The sequence below is a fragment of the Phocoena sinus genome, chromosome 15 (assembly GCF_008692025.1).
Source record: "Phocoena sinus isolate mPhoSin1 chromosome 15, mPhoSin1.pri, whole genome shotgun sequence".
Taxonomy (NCBI): Eukaryota; Metazoa; Chordata; class Mammalia; order Artiodactyla; family Phocoenidae; genus Phocoena; species Phocoena sinus.
The window spans coordinates 6,630,114-6,650,137 of NC_045777.1; the positions used below are offsets into that span (position 1 = coordinate 6,630,114).

Sequence of the window (20,024 nt, forward strand, 5' to 3'; positions counted from 1 at the left end):
AGTCGGTGTATTGTTTGTCATTCGGGATGCTCACAGCCAGCCGAAATAGCCGGAAGCCAACGGATTCAGAAGCCATAGCCTCTCACTTTGGATTTGTTCCTAGAATCCTGCAGGTACCCAATTAGCAGGCAAAGGGCAGATTTTGCTTCACTGAGCCCACAACCTAGCAAAGAAGAGGCATCATCATAGCCCCAGTGGTGGATAAGAAAGTGGCCGAGCTGGTAGCATGGCCAAAAGTGAAGATACAACCCAGCATGAGGAATAGAAAACAAGGCACAGCTGTTGGGTGTCCAGGGAACAGAAGAGCTACTTAACAACACTTTCCCCAGAAACATATCAAATTCCCAGGTACAGAAGGATGGCTTATTACACAGCACGAAGAATGCATGAGCTTCTTAGAGAAAACGTGAGTTAATTTTTGAAACTGTCTAGTGTTGTAGTTGGAAGTACACTCAGAGAAGGTAGCCAGAGTTAGAATTTATGCCACACCGCTTTATTCATTAACTTCAGCAAACATCCAACGCTCCTGGACTGTGTGCCGGGAACTGTTGTGGGGAATCAGTTATGATGCGCAACTAGCAGCCCACTTCTGCCCTCATGGAACTTACAGCACAGTAGGGAAGACAGTTTGAGTCACATGACAAGACAATGAATGTAAAATTGCAACTCTGGTGAGCGCTGTAAGTGAAAAGCACATACAGCTATGAGACGGTCATAAGATGATCTAATCACTTATCTAATTGCATATATATAAACCACATATATTATTTAATTTATTATATATTTTAATATATCACACATATGTATATATGTGTGTATATATATACCACATATATTACTCTACCTTGAGTTTGTGGTCAATAGCTTTTATAAAAAATTCTGTGATTTGAAATCTGTCTTCTTATGCCATAAGTTTCACTCCTGCTGGCTCTCTACTGATATTAATAATTCTAGGAATACTGTCAGTTTCTCGTCTGAATTTGGTTCAACTGACAAAAAATAGTTCTGAGCGTACCAGAAGCCCTTTACGTTTTTGTTTCAACCTTCTTGTGTGGTCTTAGGGGGGAAAGACCTTTGGACGAGAAGACAGGTGTCCTGCAATCAAATCCATCCCTTTGGCAGCAGCTTCTCAGACCCTCTCTTTCCTCATCTGTGAAATGGGGGTACTAAGATCCGTCTCTCAGATGAGCGGTGGCAATTAAATGGGAGAAGTTACCAGCAATTGAGGTTTTTCCCTAAACAAAGGAAAAAACCAATGGAGTTGCATTGTATTCCAGGGTTAGATTCTAAAGTTAGTGCACAAGGGAAACATTGCTTAGGGTCAAACATACCCTTGAAAATCCTCTTGGAATTCTCACCGTGGTGGCTGACACAGCAGCTTTCAGGGAGCCACCATAGGTAGCTTTTCCTTTAGAGTCAAAACAGATCGCCTTTTCTTCAGCTGAGAGCCAGATGAAGTGGTTGGCTTGCTTTTAGTGGCCATGTTGTAGGAAAATACTTCTCTTTAAACACTAGACTCACACTCAGCCATGCAACATGCTCATCTGAGAGAGACAGTGGGAGCCGAGACTGTCAGCTGCCTCAGCTGATTCACGCCTCCCATCCCACACTCACTCCGGGCAGGTGCCGTGGAGGGTGGTGGAGAGAAGGGTTACCTTGTGGATTAAAGCTGTTTCTCTCTCTCTCCTGCAAATGCACGGTTAAACTCAGGGAAATTAAAAGTGTCTGGGGCCCGCCAACTGCCACATAAATAGTTGGACTACCAGCTCCTCAAGATACCTCTGTCTGGCTCAAGTGTCTTCCCCCCATCCCCACAGGGCTTTCTGGTTGCTCTGTTGCTGTAATGACTGTTTCTGGCCACCCGTTCTTCACTTTCTGTTACTCTTCAGTTGGGAGAATTGATTTCTGCTAAATGTGTCTTTCAGATCCTCAGTGATGAGATCCAGTGATTAAGGGAATGGGGAAGAAAGAAAGAAAATGAAAACCAGCCTCTCTGTCCATTCTTGCAGGAAGCTCACAAACCTGCCTGGTGCGCTAGCTTCGTGTAAGGGCCTTTAACCAGGCAGAATGATAGCACATTAGCTCACTTCAGCCTCGTCACTCTAGAACTCAGGCACTCACCTGACGGTGATGGCTTGCCCGCAAACTTGGCCTTGGTTATTATCTCTGCACTGGGTTTCTGGACCTTCAGTCTCTCCCACACTTGGGGAAGCTGCTTTCTCCCCCATTATGACGTCTGTGAGGTTAAGTTGTGGCTGGTGCTCGCAAACAATTGATGGGCCTTGGTCTAGGGTGCTGTGGTGCCCTCTCGCCTTTAGTCATGGACAGATTCCAAAAATTAATGATAATAGTTGCTACCTTTAATTAATCGCCTCCTGGGCACCTGATACTGTGCTAAGCGCCCTGTTTATGTTTCCCTGTTCAATCCCCACCATGATTCTGGGCTGAGCATTATTTTTATGATTGCAATTTTCCCGCTGAAGGAAGGTCTGTAACTTCTCCCATGGTCGTAAAGCTAGTAGGAGGTGAAGCTGATTCTAAATGCCCTATTTTCAGCCAAAGGGATAATGAACCTGACCGCAGATGGACCCTTGGGGGATGCACCCCACCAGTGGCATCTACAAAGTCAAAGCACCGTCTGCTTCAGATTCACCCAGGTGCTAGTTAAGAAACAGATTCCCAGTTCGTGGGCAGAGCCGTCCTCTCAGACGAGGACCAGAGAATCTGCATTGATAATAAGCCTCCCGGCAGATTTTTAAAAAAATTATTTTATTTATTTATTTTATTTTTGGCTGCGTTGGGTCTTCGTTGCTGCGTGCGGGCTTTCTCTAGTTGGCGGCGAGCAGGGGCTACTCTTCATTGCGGTGCGCGGGCCTCTCATTGCGGTGGCTTCTCGTGTTGCGGAGCACAGGCTCTAGGCGTACGGGCTTCAGTAGTTGTGGTGCACAGGTTAGTTGCTCCGAGGCATGTGGGATCTTCCCGGACCAGGGCTCGAACCCGTGTCCCCTGCATCGGCAGGTGGATTCTCAACCACTGCGCCACCAGGGAAGCCCTCCCAGCAGATTCTTAAGAGTAGAAGCTATTGGTTTGGACTCTACATTCAGATCCTCCTTATGTGTGCAACTGAAACTAACATGGCCAGGCACATACCATGCTGAGTTGAATCTAAAATGTAATCCGCTATTTTGATATGACTCGTGAGCTTAACCAGTTGCAATGTAATTTTTTTTCTTAAATGTAGCCTGGGAGGCTTTATATGTCTGAGCCTCTTCCTAGACGTTGAGTGAGTGATTTTTTAGAGTTGGATCAACGTAACAAAAGGAAGGAAATTGCTCTTCAACCAGTGCTGCTTGTGAGAAGGAATGTTAGTTCCTTTTCTCTCCAAACTTTAAGTTTAAATTATGAAAAAAGTGTCAATGTAGTAGATTTCTATTGGATGGTCTTCCCGGCACCATTATGAAAAAAAAGTCAATGTAGTAGATTTCTATTGGATGGTCTTCCCGGCACCCTCTTCCTTTAAAAAACGGTATTAAATGTGAATCACAAGGTAATATATGATTACTGTGGCCATCCAAATCATAAACAGCTGAAGTAAAATTAACAGTTTCTTTTCCTTTTATTCTGTTTCTCTACTCTTAACAATTTGCTGTCTAGCTTTTCATAGTTTTCCTTTGCTTTTTCAAACATATCCATATCTCTATACAATTACAGTCTGTTAACACGGAATCACACATTACAGATTAATCTGTATCTTGTTCCTTTTCACTTCACCACACGTTACTTGTAGCATTTTTTAGGAATTGTACTCTCCTCTGGACCCTGCTCCAATTTTCCACATATCTAGTTGTGGGAATCACTGTGGGTGCACTGCAAGGGGCGGACATGTGATCCCAGATGGGGCAGTGAGTCTCTTCCCTGGGATTTGGGGGCATCCTCTGGGTGGATGGATCTGTTATGTGTAAAATTTGGGAGTGTCAGTTGCCACCGTCTATCATGTAGGCTTCAGAGAAGGCTAGATTGCAGTGAGCAAAAGAATAATGCAGATATGCCAAAGAGAGAGAAAGATAGAGAGATGGAGCTAGCTAGATAGATAAATAGATAGAGGAAAGGCAACATTTTGAGTTATCCACAAGGCTTCATTACATTCCCAAGGGTCAGTTTTGCCCTTGGACTCTGTGAGATACGGTCCTTCCAGTAAATCCCCATTGCCTCATTGGCCTCCCTTTCTTGGACCTAAGCATGGATGAAACATTTCACGCCTCCTATCAAAAATAACAAACAACTTAATCAAAAGATGGGCAGAAGACCTAAATAGATATTTCTACAAAGAAGACAAGCAGATGGGCAATGGGCACATGAATAGATGCTCCACATTGCTAATCATTAGAGAAAAGCAAATCAAAACTCCAGTGAGGTATCACTGCACACCAGTCAGAAAGGCCATCGTCAAAAAGTCTACAAATAATAAATGCTGGCGAGGATATGGAGAAAAGGGAACCCTCCTACACTGCTGGTGGGAATGTAAATTGGTGCATCCACTATGGGAAGCGGTATGGAGGTTCCTTAAAAAACTAAAAATAAAGTTACCATATGATCCAGCAATCTCACTTCTGGACATATATCTGGAAAAGATGAAAACTCTAATTCGAAAAGATACATGCACCCCAGTGTTCATAGTGCTACTGTTTACAATAGCCAAGACACGGAAGCAGCCTAAATGTCCGTGAACGGATGGCTGAATGGGTAAAGATGAGGTGTGTAAATACAATGGAATGTTACTGACCACAGGAGTATGGCTTTCGTATGCAAGACCAGCTCAGATTTTAATTTACTTCTTCTAATTTACTTTATGTTGAGCACAAGCACAGAGAAATGAAATTGCTAAAGGTCTAGCAACAAAACTCCTAGCATCAAATGCAATCTGGGAATCTCAGGAAAGTGAAACATTTGGGTCACAATCACAGCTAGGTTTTTAAAATAGTACATCTTCAAAAAGAAAGAAAGAGAGAGAGAGAAAGAAAGAAAGGAAGAAGGAAAGAAAGAAAGAGAGAGGGAGGGAGGAGGAAGGAAGGAAGGGAGGAAGGGAGAGAGATCTGTGTTGTGGCTGGTATGAAACTTAGACTTGATCCTGTTTCTTTCCTCCTGGGGATGCTGGGGCTGGAGTGGGGCTGGGGAGCAGGTGATGCTTCCGTTCCCAAAATGTTAGGAAAACATTTCCCACAGGCAGGGGATTGGATTTGTTAATGTCTTTTGGCAGGAGATGCATGGGCTTATGTGGTATGATTTCTGGGACATTGTTCTAATGAGGATTCTGGGTGGCAAGGAACAGTAGTAGGTCCCTAAAGCTAGCTCAAGTGACATCAGTTTTATTACAAGGATGCAAGAGGCTCTCAAGAAACTCAGGGTTGCTGGATGTCTTGTGAGTAGGAGTTAACAAGCTGGAGATTTACTATTCACTCCCTCACCCCTTCCATTTCTCAGAAGTGCAGAGAATCGGCCCCAGTCTACAAGTGTGGTCAGTCCTCCTATTTCTTCCGGCATGCTCCTCTGCTTAAACTTGCACATGGCCCTTAGACGGCCAGTTCAGGAGACTATAGACCTCTCCTCTGCAGGACCCAGTGCTTACTGGAAGCCATATCAGTGTCCCATTCAGATCCTAGAGAGAGAAAATCTAGCAGCCCCACCTTATCTGGCTGAGTCAGGACGTATAAGTCACGGATCTCTGGCATCAAGTGGATTGACAGCCCTAGAATACAGGGGCTATCCTTGTTCAATCACCCATGGTGGGAAAGGGAGACAGGACCCTGTGCTTTACAATGTCAGATAAGTTCTCTCGGTAGGAGTCAAAAGAAAAAATGGTGTTCCACATCTTTAGAACACCCTGAATAGGGGAACATCTTTTAGTAAGAAGCCAGGACCTTCATCTCCAGTTACTCAGGAGGACTGAATGTAAACTTTACTGAGAGAGATTTATTTAAACCAGTTTATACTATAAGGTGAATGACTGATACTGACATTCTATCTGGAGAGCCAGTCATTTCACAATCAATTATTGAGTCCCTGATATGGTCACTCTGCTGGATTAGGGGGCTAGGAAATGAGTACTTTTGGAGAGGAAAAGAGGAGGGAGGGAAGAAGTTTCTTTAAATCTGAGTTCTTGCAGGAAGAAAAATGCCTAGAGAAGAAAAGGACACAGAGAGAATATATTGGGGTTGGTAGGGAAGACAACTTACTGACAATTTAACAATTCTGTAGTCAACAGAGCTTTTTTCTCAAACTCCTTCCAGCCTGAAATTGAATAGCCCAGGTCTTAGTTACTAAAACAGCTGTTTTGGACAAGGAAGGCAAATTACTTATGCAAACCGGGAACCAAACTAGACCCAGCCCCTGTCCTCCAACGGCAGCATCAAACGAGAAGAAATCTCAGCTGCTGTCCAGGCAGACTGTGGTAGAAGCCGGGAGAGAGTTACAAAGTGCAGCAAGGGTTCAGATGAAAGGCTACCCTAGGCTTGGGGTGGGGGAAATGGTGGCCGTTTTCAGAAGGCACCAGTTCACTCTTTTTGGTTGTAGCTTAGATTAGTGACATTCAACATTGTTACAAATAGCACAGCAGGAGCACCTGGAAATCGGAACTGATACTGGCCCCACTGGAGGAGAATCTGGAGGCCCCTTTGGCTCCAGGCACCAACTCTTTAGTTGCAAGATTATAGGGAGCTAAGGGCTAGGGAAATACCAGCCAGTAGGAGTATTTACTATTTTAACAATTGGAGCTGCAGTGCAATGCTTATGGCTCAACACCCAGCCCTTTGGAAGGGCCTTATGAGGGGACAAGCCTGGAGATGCTGGTCTGGCTTCTGTTGTGGAGGGACTTGAATCCATGCTAAGGAGGCTGTTCTTCTTTCAGGAAGGACTAGAAAGCCATCTATGCCGGAGACAATTCTCAGTAAACACCCCTTCAATGAATAATTAGTACATTTCTAGGAGCTCCGAATGGCTGATGCGGATGCTGTTTTGACTAAAGATGCGGGGCCTGTCCTCTGGCAGCTGGGACACTAAAAGGAATTTGGGAAGGGAGTGACATGACTCCAAAGCATCATAGAACCAGTGGGCTGATGGGACCTTAATTAGTGGAGTCCCTCCCTCTCGGAAAGGGTAAGTGACTTGGCCAAGTTAATGCAGCCCATCAGAGAGACAAGCCTTTTCCTCCCAGTGATGGCTGCGGAAGAGGAAGCTAAACCTTGCCAATCAGAGGCCAAGGTGGCAATGGGGTGGCACGGGGCGGGGGGGAGGGCGGGGTACATCAAGAGGGAGAAAGGTGCGGTATTCTCAGGAGGGGGTTGGCATTTTTTAGGGGGAAGGTTCCGGAGGGCTGATTCTTGCTGCGTTAACTCCCTCTCTCTTTTTCTGGCTTTGCCTGGGTGGATTCGCGGTGTGGGTGGGAAGGCGCGCCCTGAAGCTTTTGAGGCTCCTCTTCCCGGAGCGGAGCGGAAGGCCTGAGGTACCTTCTCCCAGCGGCCCCCAGCGGCTTTGGTCCGTCCCAAGGTTTCCCGGAGCTCGCCAGGCCCCAGGGCTTGGGGAGGCAGTCTCTGGGTAAGGCACGGTCGGGACGGTGGCGTGGGTCCCCAGGTGCCAAGCAGCGCGCCGCGCGAGGCCGCTGCCGCCCATCCAGCTCCGCAGCCGGGGCTGGCAGCGCCGCGCTCCGCTCGGAGGGCGCTCGGCGGCGGAGTCCGGTGCTCGGGAGGGGCGAGGGGAGCCTCAGCCCCCTCCGCCTGCCCAGACCGAGGAGGGAGCGAGCAGGCGCGGAGCTGGGCCAGGCGCAGGGCGGTGGGCGCCTCTCCCTGCGTACAGTATCCCTGCTGCGCGCTCCCCGGGGCTGGGTGGCCGCAGACCTTGGCAGCCAGCAGTGCTGTGCGCCCCGCTTGCCCCGGGGTGCGTTAAGCGCCAGGCAGGAGCTGCTCAGCGGGGGTCACCGGACTCCTTCTTCCCCTTTCCCGGGAGCCGGCGGGTTGAGCTAGAAGCCAACCCCAGCCGGACGTGCGCTCCTATAAATAGCGCGCGTGTGCCCGCCTCGCGCTCTCCCGGCTGCGCGAGGACAGAGAAAGTTGTGCGCAGGGACTCCGGGCGTGCGGCCGAGGCAGGAGAGGACCCCACCGGCCGAGCCGCCCCGCACCTGAGAACTGATCCCGCGAATTCGTGCTTTCCGTGCTGGGGACCCGGCTAGCCAACGCGTAGCTGCCGACTTCCGAGAGACACCAAGCTTTGGGGAATTTCTGGCTAAGCGAAATTGAGAGTCGCTAGAGACCTGGCCGTGAACACAGCCTCGCGTTCTTCCCAGTCCGGGAAACACCTTCTGCTTCTGTAATTCGTCCCTGCCGCGAGCCAGACACGTACTGGACCGACACGGGCACCACTCGGCATCCACCGTCCCCGTGGCTTCTCTGAGTCTCTCCTTCGTTTTTCCTGCTTCGTGGTTCACCCGGGGGTGACTGGGTTTGGGGAATTTATCATTTTCCTCTTTGAGGTGTGAAGGTGAGGGTTTGGTGACTTTTAGATGTCTAGGAACACGGGTGGGTGCAGGGGCCCCAGGCAGGGCTGATTCTTGGGCGGAGGAGGGTGGAGTATAGGGGGTTCTGCATGAGCTCCTTAAAGGACAAAGGTAGCAGAACCAGCGAGAGAGCGCGAGGGGAGACTTTGACTTCAAACCATAGGATTGGAAGTGTGCGCGCCGCCGCCGCCGTTCCCGCAGCGCTGTCGATCTAGCCACGGGCATCTTCCCGAGCTCCGGGGTCCCGGGGTAGGAGGCGACGCGGGCGAGCAGAAGCGCCAGCCGACTGCCCACGAGGCTCACCATGGGCGCTGGGGGCCGGGCGCTGTCCGTGGTGCCGGCTGTGCTGCTGGCCCTCACTCTGCCCGGGCTGCCCGTCTGGGCGCAGAATGACACGGAGCCCATCGTGCTGGAAGGCAAGTGCCTCGTGGTGTGCGACTCGAACCCGGCCACGGACTCCAAGGGCTCCTCTTCCTCCCCTCTGGGGATCTCGGTCCGGGCGGCTAACTCCAAGGTCGCCTTCTCGGCGGTGCGGAGCACCAACCACGAGCCGTCAGAGATGAGCAACAAGACGCGCATCATTTACTTCGATCAGGTCAGACCCCGAGGGATGCGGGGTGTCAGGAGTCGGGTCGGCGGGAGGGGCGATGTCCAGGCAGCTCAGACCCGGGTTGAGCTGCTCTGATTGCGATTTGGGGGATCGTTTCGGCCCTCGCCTCCGCAAAGGTTTTGGTCTGAAACTTCTGATGTCTCTCCCGCCACCACCCCGCCCCCCATTCCCTCTTGGCCTCCGGAAGACCTGCTGGGGTGGTGGGAAAGAGGCCGGGGGTGTAGAGCCAGGCGTCGAGAGCTCAGCACAAGTTTAACAGCAACAGGTCCATAGGACCTGGCAGGATCCTGGTCCCTGGACCTCGAAATCTCTTGGCCAGAGCTTGGGCCCCTGGCTCAGACTCCTCTGCGGGTGCTGCCGAGGCCATTCTCGGGCACAGTACTCTCTCTGATGCTGGATAAATGATTTGTTTCTCCCAGGTGGAGAAGCGTCTCCCCAAAGAGATCTCTGCAGAGATCTCGCGGGTGGCTGGGGAGTGTGGGAAGCTGTGGCCCCGGTCTCATCTCGCCCACCTTTCCCCCGCCAGGATCCCCATATACACTGCAGGTACCGCTGCAGCGGAAAGCCCTTCTCTGCTACTTGGAGAAAAGTTGAGAGAAGGAGAGGAAAAGGAATCGGGCAGCTGCACTGAGCTCCCATAGGGAAGCGCTGGGGAGCCGTTCTCCCTTCCCCTGCTCCGGTCCTTCCAGAGACACTCAAATTAGTGGGGAAAGACAGACTTGGGGGCTGAGGATAGGGGGTGGGGAGGAACTGATGAAAGCTGTGGCTTGTTTTTTTTAGCGATCTGGAGCTCTGGGGTTTGGCTGATGAGAAACCCCAGGATATCAGCTTAGCAAGGAGTCTTAAAACTGAAATCAGACTCCAGGGGTATCATTTCAACGTCAACAGCACCCAGAGTCTTTTAAATTCCAGAGTCGTATGTGTAGTTCACAGTTGTGTGCTGCATGGGTAAGAGCACAGGTTAAGTGGTGCTGCAGGACATGCCAGGGAAGGGATGAGGTGACATTTCTATTCCTTACTTAATTGTTCCTAAGTAATAGACTCTCCAGAGGGCCAAAGACAGAGAATGCCTCTCTGGGGCTTCCTATTGAATAGCCATCATTTTAAAAGAATTAAGCAGCCCCTTGGGGGTTTTGGTGCAGTATTTTCCGTCTTGATGTAAATGAAGTCTAGCATGACCCCTGGTTTGTGTGTCAATGCATTAATTAAATACTGTGGACATTGCACTATCGTCTGTACAGTGCATTCTTTTCAGTGACCTTTCTGTCAGTTAGAAGAGAAGAAGGGTTTGTTCTTCTGTTCCGGGTGCCCATGCATCTTAGAGACAACAAGACACATTTAGTTATAAATCTCGATGCGCTTGGATGCTCTAATTACAATGTAGAGTCAACCTCCAGCCTTATGTGTAGTCAACACCAATCAACCAGTTCCATTATTGCTAATGAATTATGCTACTTGTGTCTGATTCAGGAAGTCCCTGCTAAGTACCTCAAATTATTTTAAATGTGCTTAAACAAATCTTTGTAAAATCTCTGTTAGGAATTATTGCATAGCTTGTGATTTGTTGTTGAAAGACCATTGATCATCGGGTCAGAGAAAGAAAGCTGATGCTTACTTGGAGAAAGGTGTAATCTCAGAATAAAATGATACACCAACATACATCTACCTGACCGTCACTGTAATTCTGGTGCATTGCTCACAGGCAATAGTATGTCTTTAGGGAATTATGCAAAGGGCTTAATATTAGCATGAATGTAGTGTTTAAAAGAGATAGTAGCAGATTGCCATTGATATAGGGGAAATGTATCTTTAGACGAACATCTGATTATTTTGAATGCCACTTACAGATTTATTTCTTGGAGAGAAATGGAAGAAACCCTAGTTATCTTCTGTCCTCCGCCCCTGCAATACACACACACACATACATTCTCCTGCTGTTTTTCATAGGAAGGGTCATACCTATGTGACAGTTAGCTTATGAGGTCACTTATTGAAATTCAGAGCTAATTTCATAACCAGTAGAATCAGGCCGAACATTTCGGAATACAGAGTGCACTGTTGTTTTCTTGGGAACCAGTGCTTTATTTCACTCTTCGTTTTTGCCCCTTGAACTTTAAATAAAGAGCAGGTGATTGATAAGGGAATGGATGACGGATAACACTGGGAGCAGCACAAGAAGGCCACCTGCTTCACAGTCTTTACTCTTTGGCAGCCTGCAAAGGCTGAGTCATTGCCAAAATATTATAATTAAGGTCTGGATGGCATAGGAATGGAACAAACGGCCGTGGGGCTTAGCAGAGGTTTGGCGGAGCCTCAGAGGAGGGCTGGGCATTCAGTTCACTCTGTGTACCAACTGTTCGGTGTCATGGATTATGTCACACGGTGGAGGGAGTGTCCAGACCTCTGTGTGGAGTGTCCGGGAATGACTGCAGAGAGCCCACGGGTGCCAGTTGGCTGGCTTGGACACGTCACCTCTGGACACTGTGAAGGCTCGTAGAGGGTGGGTGCGTAAATATGTGGCAGAAGCCTTTTATTTGACTCTCAAGGTAAAGCTAATATTTATAAGCCTTCACGTGTTTCTAGATGTTTCCAGAGCCATTGGGCCTTGCTGGAATTGAGGCATGACTACAAAGCTGTTACTTTATTTTTTCTTATACCATTTAAAAGACAGAAGAACCTTCCAACATACAAATCCGTTTTCCAAGTCACTAAAGAAAAAGGGATAGAACTCAATGTTTTATTTTCTATGTTTTTAAAAGTTAGTTTTCTTTCTTAAGAAAGAAAGAAAAAAGAAAGGAAAAGAAAAAGGAAGGAGGAAAACTTATTTTACTTACAGAGGAGAATATTGTAATAATTGACTGCTGTTTATTCTTTTTATTTGTAGATCCTAGTAAATGTGGGTAATTTTTTCACCCTGGAGTCTGTCTTTGTGGCACCAAGGAAAGGAATTTACAGTTTCAGTTTTCACGTAATTAAAGTCTACCAGAGCCAAACAATCCAGGTATGTCTTTCGACCTGTTCCCTCTGTACTCTCAGGTGACAGTGTTTATCAGCAGTGGGTTATGTATTTTTAAGTATTTATCCAAAGATGTGTTTCATTGTAAAAATAAACAACCATCTTTATAGCAGTTTATTTTTAAAACACTTAATTTCCAATAACATCTATTAAGGCATGTGACAAGAAGCATATAGAAGAATAAGCAATTGAACTTACTACCTTAATAACAACGTCACTTAAAAAATATTGCTTCGTGGGCTTCCCTGGTGGCGCAGTGGTTGAGAGTCTGCCTGCCGATGCAGGGGACACGGGTTCGTGCCCCGGTGTGGGAAGATCCCACATGCCGTGGAGCGGCTGGGCCCGTGAGCCATGGCCGCTGAGCCTGCGCGTCCGGAGCCTGTGCTCCGCAACGGGAGAGGCCACAACAGTGATTGGCCCGCGTACCGCGAAAAAAAAAAAAATTGCTTAGTGAAAATTCAGTGACACAAATCTCTTTATAAGATCTTGATTGCTTTTAATGCATGTGCAAAAATTACCTGAATTTGTAAGAAAAAAACTAGTAAGATTATCAGAACTTTACAAGTAACTACTAAACAGATAAAACAAATTTGCTGTCATCGTTAAAATTATGAGCTACAGTTAATGACTGAGAATAAATCTATGAAGGAACAATTATTCAATATACTTTTAAAGAAACGATGTGCTGTGCTTATCCTCTAAGTAGTTTATCCTCAGTTACTCTGATGTTGGTGAATTCTTACCAATTGCAGTTTCACAGTTAATATATTTTGTGTTGTGCTTTCTAAGGAACGGGCTTGAATTTACACTCACGGACAATGATGAAGCTAGTTCCTATAGTATCTAACATGCCAGCACGCAGTAACAACAATACATGTCTATGGAATTCTAGGATAACTTTTTATCATATGTTCAATGTTTGTATTGTATACTATGTCCATGTGAATGATAGATTACACACTCATCTACTACTTTTACATATCCTAGTGAATGGATAAATTGATAGGTCTCACATTTAATTTATTCAATATTATTTTTAACATAAAAGGAATGAATATCTAGTAAACAAATTTCCTTCCATGGAAAAGCTTTTCCCAAGCCCCAACATTTAGAAATTTTTGTAATGTTTAACACAGTATAATCAAAATTGTAGTAAGGAGAGAAGGGAATAAATTTGATTTTATTCTTTGCTAATTATCCATCATTAGAATCTTCAGTGGTAGTGGTGATTATTATTTTTAATACACATTTCTTATCAGGGAAAATGAAGAAATCACAACACACATATTCCATAATTTCAACTGATTTTTAGCACTCTGCATGTCTCAGCGGTACAGTAAACCTGCAAGGACGTTAGTAGAACCTTGCGGTACCTGGGTTTCTCAGAGCAAAGGGCACTGGGGCTCTTTTTGCTAATGTACTGGGAAGCCACAGGCTCGCGTCATTGCCAAAAACTTGCTACTGAATACGGGAGGTAAATAAAGTATTCAATAGTAGGCTTAAGTTGTGTGCTGAAGGGAAGCCAGTTTTCACAAGGCTAGGTTGCTCTCCCTGGATGGTATTCTTTTGTGAGCATTTAAGGAAATTTCTATGGGAGAAATAAAAAAAATTTTTTTTTAATTAAGAAAGATCAGCTTGGTAAGATCATACTAAGCCTAGCCACCACTATCTGCTAATTTGAAAGGAAAGGGATATATTTACTGAACATCAGTTATTTTACCAAGTTGGTCATTTTAGACATTATTTTTTACCCCCTGCCCCTCATAGATGCTTTGACTTCCTTTCTTTTTTTTCTTTCTCTCTTTCCTTCTTTTCTCCTTCCTTTCTTTTCTTTTCTTTTCTTTTCTTTTCTTTCTTTCTTTCTTTCTTTCTTTCTTTCTTTCTTTCTTTCTTTCTTTCTTTCTCTCTTTCTCTCTTTCTTTCTTTTTCTTTTCTTTCATCTACAATATTAGTTTCAGGTGTACAACATAGTGAGTCAAGATTTTTATAGATTATATTCCATTTAAAGCTGTTATAAAATAATGTCTGTATTTCCCTGTGCTGTGTAATGTATCCTTGTAGCCTATTTATTTGATACGTAGTGGTTTTTACTTCTTAATTCCCTACCCCTATCTTCCTCTCCCACTGCCCTCCCCTCACTGGTAACCCTAGTTTGTTCTCTGTAACTGTGAGTCTGTTTCTGTTTTGTTTTATTCATTCATTTGTTTTGACTTTAGAGAGAGATTTTCAGTGGTTTTTTTTTTTTTTTTTTTTTTTCCTTGTAGGTTAACCTGATGTTAAATGGAAAACCAGTAATATCTGCCTTCGCTGGGGATAAAGACGTTACACGTGAGGCTGCCACGAATGGGGTCCTGCTCTACCTGGATAAAGAGGATAAGGTTTACCTAAAACTGGAGAAAGGTAACTTGGTTGGAGGCTGGCAGTATTCCACGTTCTCTGGCTTTCTGGTGTTCCCCCTATAGAATTTGATTTCTTCGCGATGTTCATCCGGGTGAGGGGCGGCCCACCCCTGACTTCTTGGAAGATCATTTCCTCGTCATTGGATTGATGTCTTTCCTTGGTTTCTCATGGGTGAATATGGATTCCCTGTAAGGATGCTAGGCCTGTCTGAAGCAGTACTGAGCTCCACAGGTTATTTTTGTGCGTGTGTGTTTCAGTGTACTTGGATCGGGACTCACAGCAGTTGATACCCATCTATGCTTAAGCGTAACAGTTCAAAGCTGTCTGCAAGGTTCATTCTGAATTTAATTTCCTGGAATTACTGAATTCATTGCAGATGTGGCATTTTATTTAGTTAGTTTTCAAAGACCGGCAACTGGGTCTGAGAATTAGAGAACTGTATAAAAGTTCTGACTTCAATCAACGATTTGTGTGATACTGCCAAAGAATTGTGTGCTGTGTTGATATACTGGTTTCACTTGTTTTTATTGCTTTGGAATTAGTTTTTTTGGTTTTCTTAGGGTAACTGCTGGCTTTGTGTCTTCTCTACAAATAGGGTAATGGCTTGTCTGCAAATTTACTCTATGAGGCCAGCATCAGGACTTCCCTTTAAAAAAAAACACTTCATAGTTGTATTTTAATTCTATATGTGAAAGAGTCATATTTTCCAAATTATATTTTCTAATAGGAAGAGTAGATCATAAATCTAACAAGGAAAAAGTTGCTTACCCGAATTCTAAGTGCTCAATCCTCAAACCTCCGCAAAACAGCTCTCCTCCACGGGAAATCTTACACTTTATTTCTCACTTTAATTAACGTGATTGATAATAACCCCTTTTTAAGAACCTAAGGGATTTTTTTTCCCTTAGACATGACCACTTTATTAACTGGAGATGGGATGCCCTTGTTTTTAATTATACCTATTTTTCAAACCTCCTGTTGTGTTTGAAGTATCATCTGGTTTTGCCTTAACTCCTTAAATTGTATAGATTTATCTGTTTAGTTAATACGAAATCCAAATAGCCCAAGCTAAACTTAGTGCAATATCTTATTTTGTCTTTTGTATAGGTCATATGAATTCATAAAATTATTTATGTCTCTGTTACAGAATAAAGGTTAATATATGTTAGTTGAATTGTTTTGTCCTTTCGGATTTGGAAATATATGTTTTACATGATTTATTCTCTCTCTCTCACCAACCCTTCCTCGCTCCTGTTCTTCCTACCTTTCTCTCGTTTTTTTGTCTTGGAGTTTAAGAAAAGCTTTCTGAATTTTTAGAGAATGTACTCTGAATTGGCATAGGAAATCTTTACTATGTTTAAATTTGTCCAGATCCAGTGAGCTTGGCAAAAGAGGATCAATGAATTTCGGAAACTCTCCTTTCAGAAGGACTTACTGTTAGGAAGTTAAGTTTTAAAAGCTCCCCTAAAGCATCATGAAGGACTCAGGGAAAGAATGAGTGGTGATGCGTATAAAGACCAAAATTTTCAAACTAAAGACTTTGGGGAAAAGTTCTGCCCTTTTCTCAACATTAAAGGACAAACAGAAGATGGCCCATTTCTTTTTAGAAGGAACTATAATTATAGATGTCTCATGTGGAGATTTCCATGCTCAACTTCCTGGTTGGTTGTCAGTTAAAACAATTTTGGGAGCCCCCCTTTTGCAGTTTGTGGCATCGAGGAAGCTGTTGCAGGATTCTGTGGGAGGAAACATGCAGGCAGGTCTTCCAGTATAGCTGTGATTAATCACCAAGTCGAAACATTCATTCATCACAGGAAAACTCTCTGCTCCAAGAAAATGAAACTGAAGGAAATAAGGAGCTTAAACATAGGACCTCCCCGATTCCAAGTGCTTTTGGGGGTTCCTGGTGATCCCGGATTCTGTTATAACAGCCTGATTATCTAGTTAAAATTTTGTTTTAATTCTTTCTTTTCTTTGTTTTTTTTTTTGGACTTAAGGCTGTTTTCCCCATTCTTTTTGGTTTCTAGAAACCTGGATAGCTGAATGTCTTCTTTTGGTTTTTACTTTTTTAGCAAGTTACTGTTTTGATTCTTAGAATAAACAGCTTCAACCAACATTGCTTAAATTATCTTATAATGTGTTACATGCTTTGCTACGTAATGAGTTTACAGAAGTGGTTACATCTGCCCTTTTTAGACCTCCCTAGACAGCAAACACAGCCAGAATCTTCATAAGGAGCAACAGAGGTCGGAAAGTATGGTTCTACTTCGCCTTCTGACTAAGGGTACTGGGCTTTACCAATCTACCTTTACCATCTAGACCATCTGTCTCCAGAACGATGGTAATCCATTGGTCCCCCAACTGGTTGACCTAATGGCCAGAGAGAAGTAATGAAAACAAGGAGAGGTGACAGCATGTGATAGCTGTTCACATTCAGAGCTGTGGAGCTCAAGTTGAATTCTTGTGGTTTTCTTTGGTAGGGAGGGAGGTGGGGTTTCAGAAGTTGGTTTCTAAATAGGTTATTCCGTCCCCTCTAATACAGGCCTACCTTTAATCTGGGTTTCAAATGGCATAGAATCAAAAAAAAAAAATTCTTTTCTTGTGGCTTTTGGTCTTCTCTGACCTTTCTCGGAAAACAAATTCTCTGTGAATTTGATCCTGAAGTTCTGTGTCATCTTCTCAAACTAAGAAGATGTGTAAGAATGACCAGAGGAATCTTGATAAAATGTAGATTCTGGTGCAGTAGGTCTGGAATGGGACCCGAGCGTGTGCACTTTTTTTTTTTTTTTTGTGGTACGCGGGCCAATCACTGTTGTGGCCTCTCCCGTTGCGGAGCACAGGCTCCGGACGCGCAGGCTCAGCGGCCATGGCTCATGGGCCCAGCCGCTCCGCGGCATGTGGGATCTTCCTGGACCGGGGCACGAACCCGCATCCCCTGCATCGGCAGGCGGACTCTCAACCACTGAGCCACCGGGGAAGCCCCATGTGCATTTTTAACAAGTCCCCAGATGGTGTCAGTGTTGCTGGCCTGGGTATCACACTTTGAGTGGAGAGACCTACCATCACACAGTGTGGCCTGTGGACCAGTAGCGTCCATATCATGGGGGCTCGTTAGAAACCCAGGTGGGGTTTAGACTCACCCCAGACCTGCCGAGTCAGAATCTGTATCTTTAACAAGATCTTCTGCCCCTCCCGTCCCCATGGTTCTCAGGCACGGTACAGTTTACGAAGCTCTGTCTTCAAGTAAAACCCACAGACCAGCTGCATCAGAATCACCTGCTAGGCTTCCGACAGGTGTAACGGATCCCCCAGGTGATTCTTACTACCTCAGTACATCCCGGGGCAGGGCGTTTTCTTTGCAGTCACCCCGGAGTCCAAGTACTCTCATTATTCTCCCTATTTTAAACTCGGGGGAGCCCAAGGCAGTGAGCACGAGGCCTTCATGCAGGTAAGCACGAGACTCTCGCTCTGTGATGAGAAAAGGCTGGAAGGAGTGTTGCCGTTTTGTGCAGAGGAAGGGCTACAGGAAGACCTCACCTCCAGGAAAGACGTGAGAGACCTGGTGTGAAGACGAAGGTAGGTCACCCGCAGAAAGCGGCGCCTTGTGAAGAAAGAAAACCCGTAGTGACAGTCCTTATTTTGTCAGCATTTGTTCTGAAATAAAGATGTAGTTACATCTTGCTTTTCTTTGTGACTGAAGTGATCCTTCTCCAGGGATTATAGGGTCTCTAAGTATACTTGGCATTTGGCTTCAGAAGACATTGTTCAACTTAATAAAGTGTGTGTGTGTGTGTGTGTGTGTGAGAGAGAGAGAGAGAGAGAGAGAGAGAGAGAGAGAGAGGGAGGGAATGAGAATGGGAGAATATATTTGGAAGGATCCATGATGCCAGCAATTTCCAGTAAACTAGAAAGTACGTTTAAAATTCATTCAAGGGCAGAAGCCTTTCTCAACAATTTTTAGGTCCAATTGGTGATATTTATAATGAGAAAATATATTGTCATAGGTACTGAACTAAGGAAGCCTTTATTTCCCATGGAGTTACCTTGAGAACATAAATTTTGACCCTCTGACTTTCCAGGAACTGGAAATTCTGACAGAACCTCAGAGGGCATCAGTCTGCTAGTTCCCTGGGAGGATGAGGAACTCTGTCTGACAAATAACTGTTGTGGCTGAGAGTGAAGGGTAGAGAAATGGACTTTGTGTCTCTCCTGTTGGTTTTTTTCTGTTGTTGTGGGGTTTTTTTGTTGTTTGCTTGTTTTGGTTTGTTGTGTTGGCGTGTTTCAGCTTGGATGTCAAGGTATAGTCAATAAAGGGAAGAAGGTGCAGGGAAATTAATACAGGCTGAGTCGCTATTTTCACATTTTTACTTTTTTTTCTTCAGGACAGGAGGAAAACATGGTTTAAAATGACCTGTCCATTCAGTGGTTTTCTTTCCTAGCCTTCCAGAGAGAAGGGAGTTAAACAAGCAAGAGCAGGCCTGGGGCCCATTTCCGGGGGGCGGGGGAGTACACTGACCAAGCATTCAGTGAGGCTGAAGATCATTAAGTTGGAAACAGGTCCTGGTGGGTGTGGAAATGGCTGTCCCACCAGTGAGGATAAGGCTTTATCATCCTGGTTAGGGCGTCACCACCCAGGAAAGAGGGCTGTTACCATTGGCCAAGGAATTTAAGGAATGCGTCTCCACTGAACACTCAGGTCAGAAAATACCTCTAGCCCCCCAAGTGCTACAACAAAAGTTTTTCTGTATTTTATACTCTGTAGCCCACTGTTTTGACTGACAGTTATCCTGTTTAGCCAACAGCAATCCGCGTGATTCCACTCTTAGGATGGGGTTAGGGGGATTGGATCATGTTCCGTGTTTTACACAAATGGGCCCAGCTTCCTTTGTCAGTTGTGTACGGCTGTTTTCTTCTCAGTTCCTTTGCTATTTGGAAACACATACGCATTCATGAGTACTTCATTTAAAATAGCTTGGCATTCACTTTGAGTGTGAACATTTTTTTAACACTCAGTGAAAAGGTGTCATGCTTTTTGCCCCCCACATAAAAAAAACCGGAGCAACTCCAGGCATAAGAAGCATTTGGTCAAAGAGGTAATGTACAAGGATAAAAACAAATTCAACCAAAACCTGAGAAAAAGCAAATGATAAAATTTCACTGCTCTCTGACATGACAGTCAAATGGAAAGGAGTAAAATCGATCCTGGTTTCTGTTTCAAGTGTTGTGTTTTTCCTTCTCTCTCTCTCTCTCTCTCTCTCTCTCTCTGTCTCTCTCTCTCTCTCTGTCTCTCTCTCTCTCTCTGTCTCCCTCTCTGTCTCTCTCTCTCTCTCTCAGTGTTGAGCCCAGTTCTCTGCAGGTAAAATGATGCTGTTTCATAAGCAAAGATTTCAACTCCCCTTCATTAGTGTGACTTTTTGAACCACGAGCAGTGTCGGAAAGTGTGCTAGGTTCTG

At 45.2% G+C, this 20,024-nt stretch overlaps 1 protein-coding gene across 1 annotated transcript; it reads left to right on the top strand.

Annotated features, from left to right (window-relative positions):
• The first annotated feature begins 7,578 nt into the window (after nt 1-7,578).
• Nucleotides 7,579-15,739, top strand: CBLN4 (cerebellin 4 precursor). Its single transcript, XM_032606194.1, has 3 exons — nt 7,579-9,140; nt 12,040-12,156; nt 14,436-15,739. The coding sequence occupies exons 1-3, from the start codon at nt 8,850-8,852 to the stop codon at nt 14,631-14,633; spliced, it is 606 nt and encodes a 201-aa protein (XP_032462085.1). The 5' UTR covers nt 7,579-8,849; the 3' UTR covers nt 14,634-15,739.
• Nucleotides 15,740-20,024: the final 4,285 nt, after the last annotated feature.

What these genes read in the sequence shown, in the direction of transcription:
- CBLN4 (XM_032606194.1), top strand. Translation starts at nt 8,850, where the DNA reads ATGGGCGCTGGGGGCCGGGCGCTGTCCGTGGTGCCGGCTGTGCTGCTG. An exon ending in GCATCATTTACTTCGATCAG is followed by an intron (nt 9,141 to 12,039) that starts GTCAGACCCCGA and finishes TTTTATTTGTAG; the next exon opens with ATCCTAGTAAATGTGGGTAA. An exon ending in ACCAGAGCCAAACAATCCAG is followed by an intron (nt 12,157 to 14,435) that starts GTATGTCTTTCG and finishes TTTTCCTTGTAG; the next exon opens with GTTAACCTGATGTTAAATGG.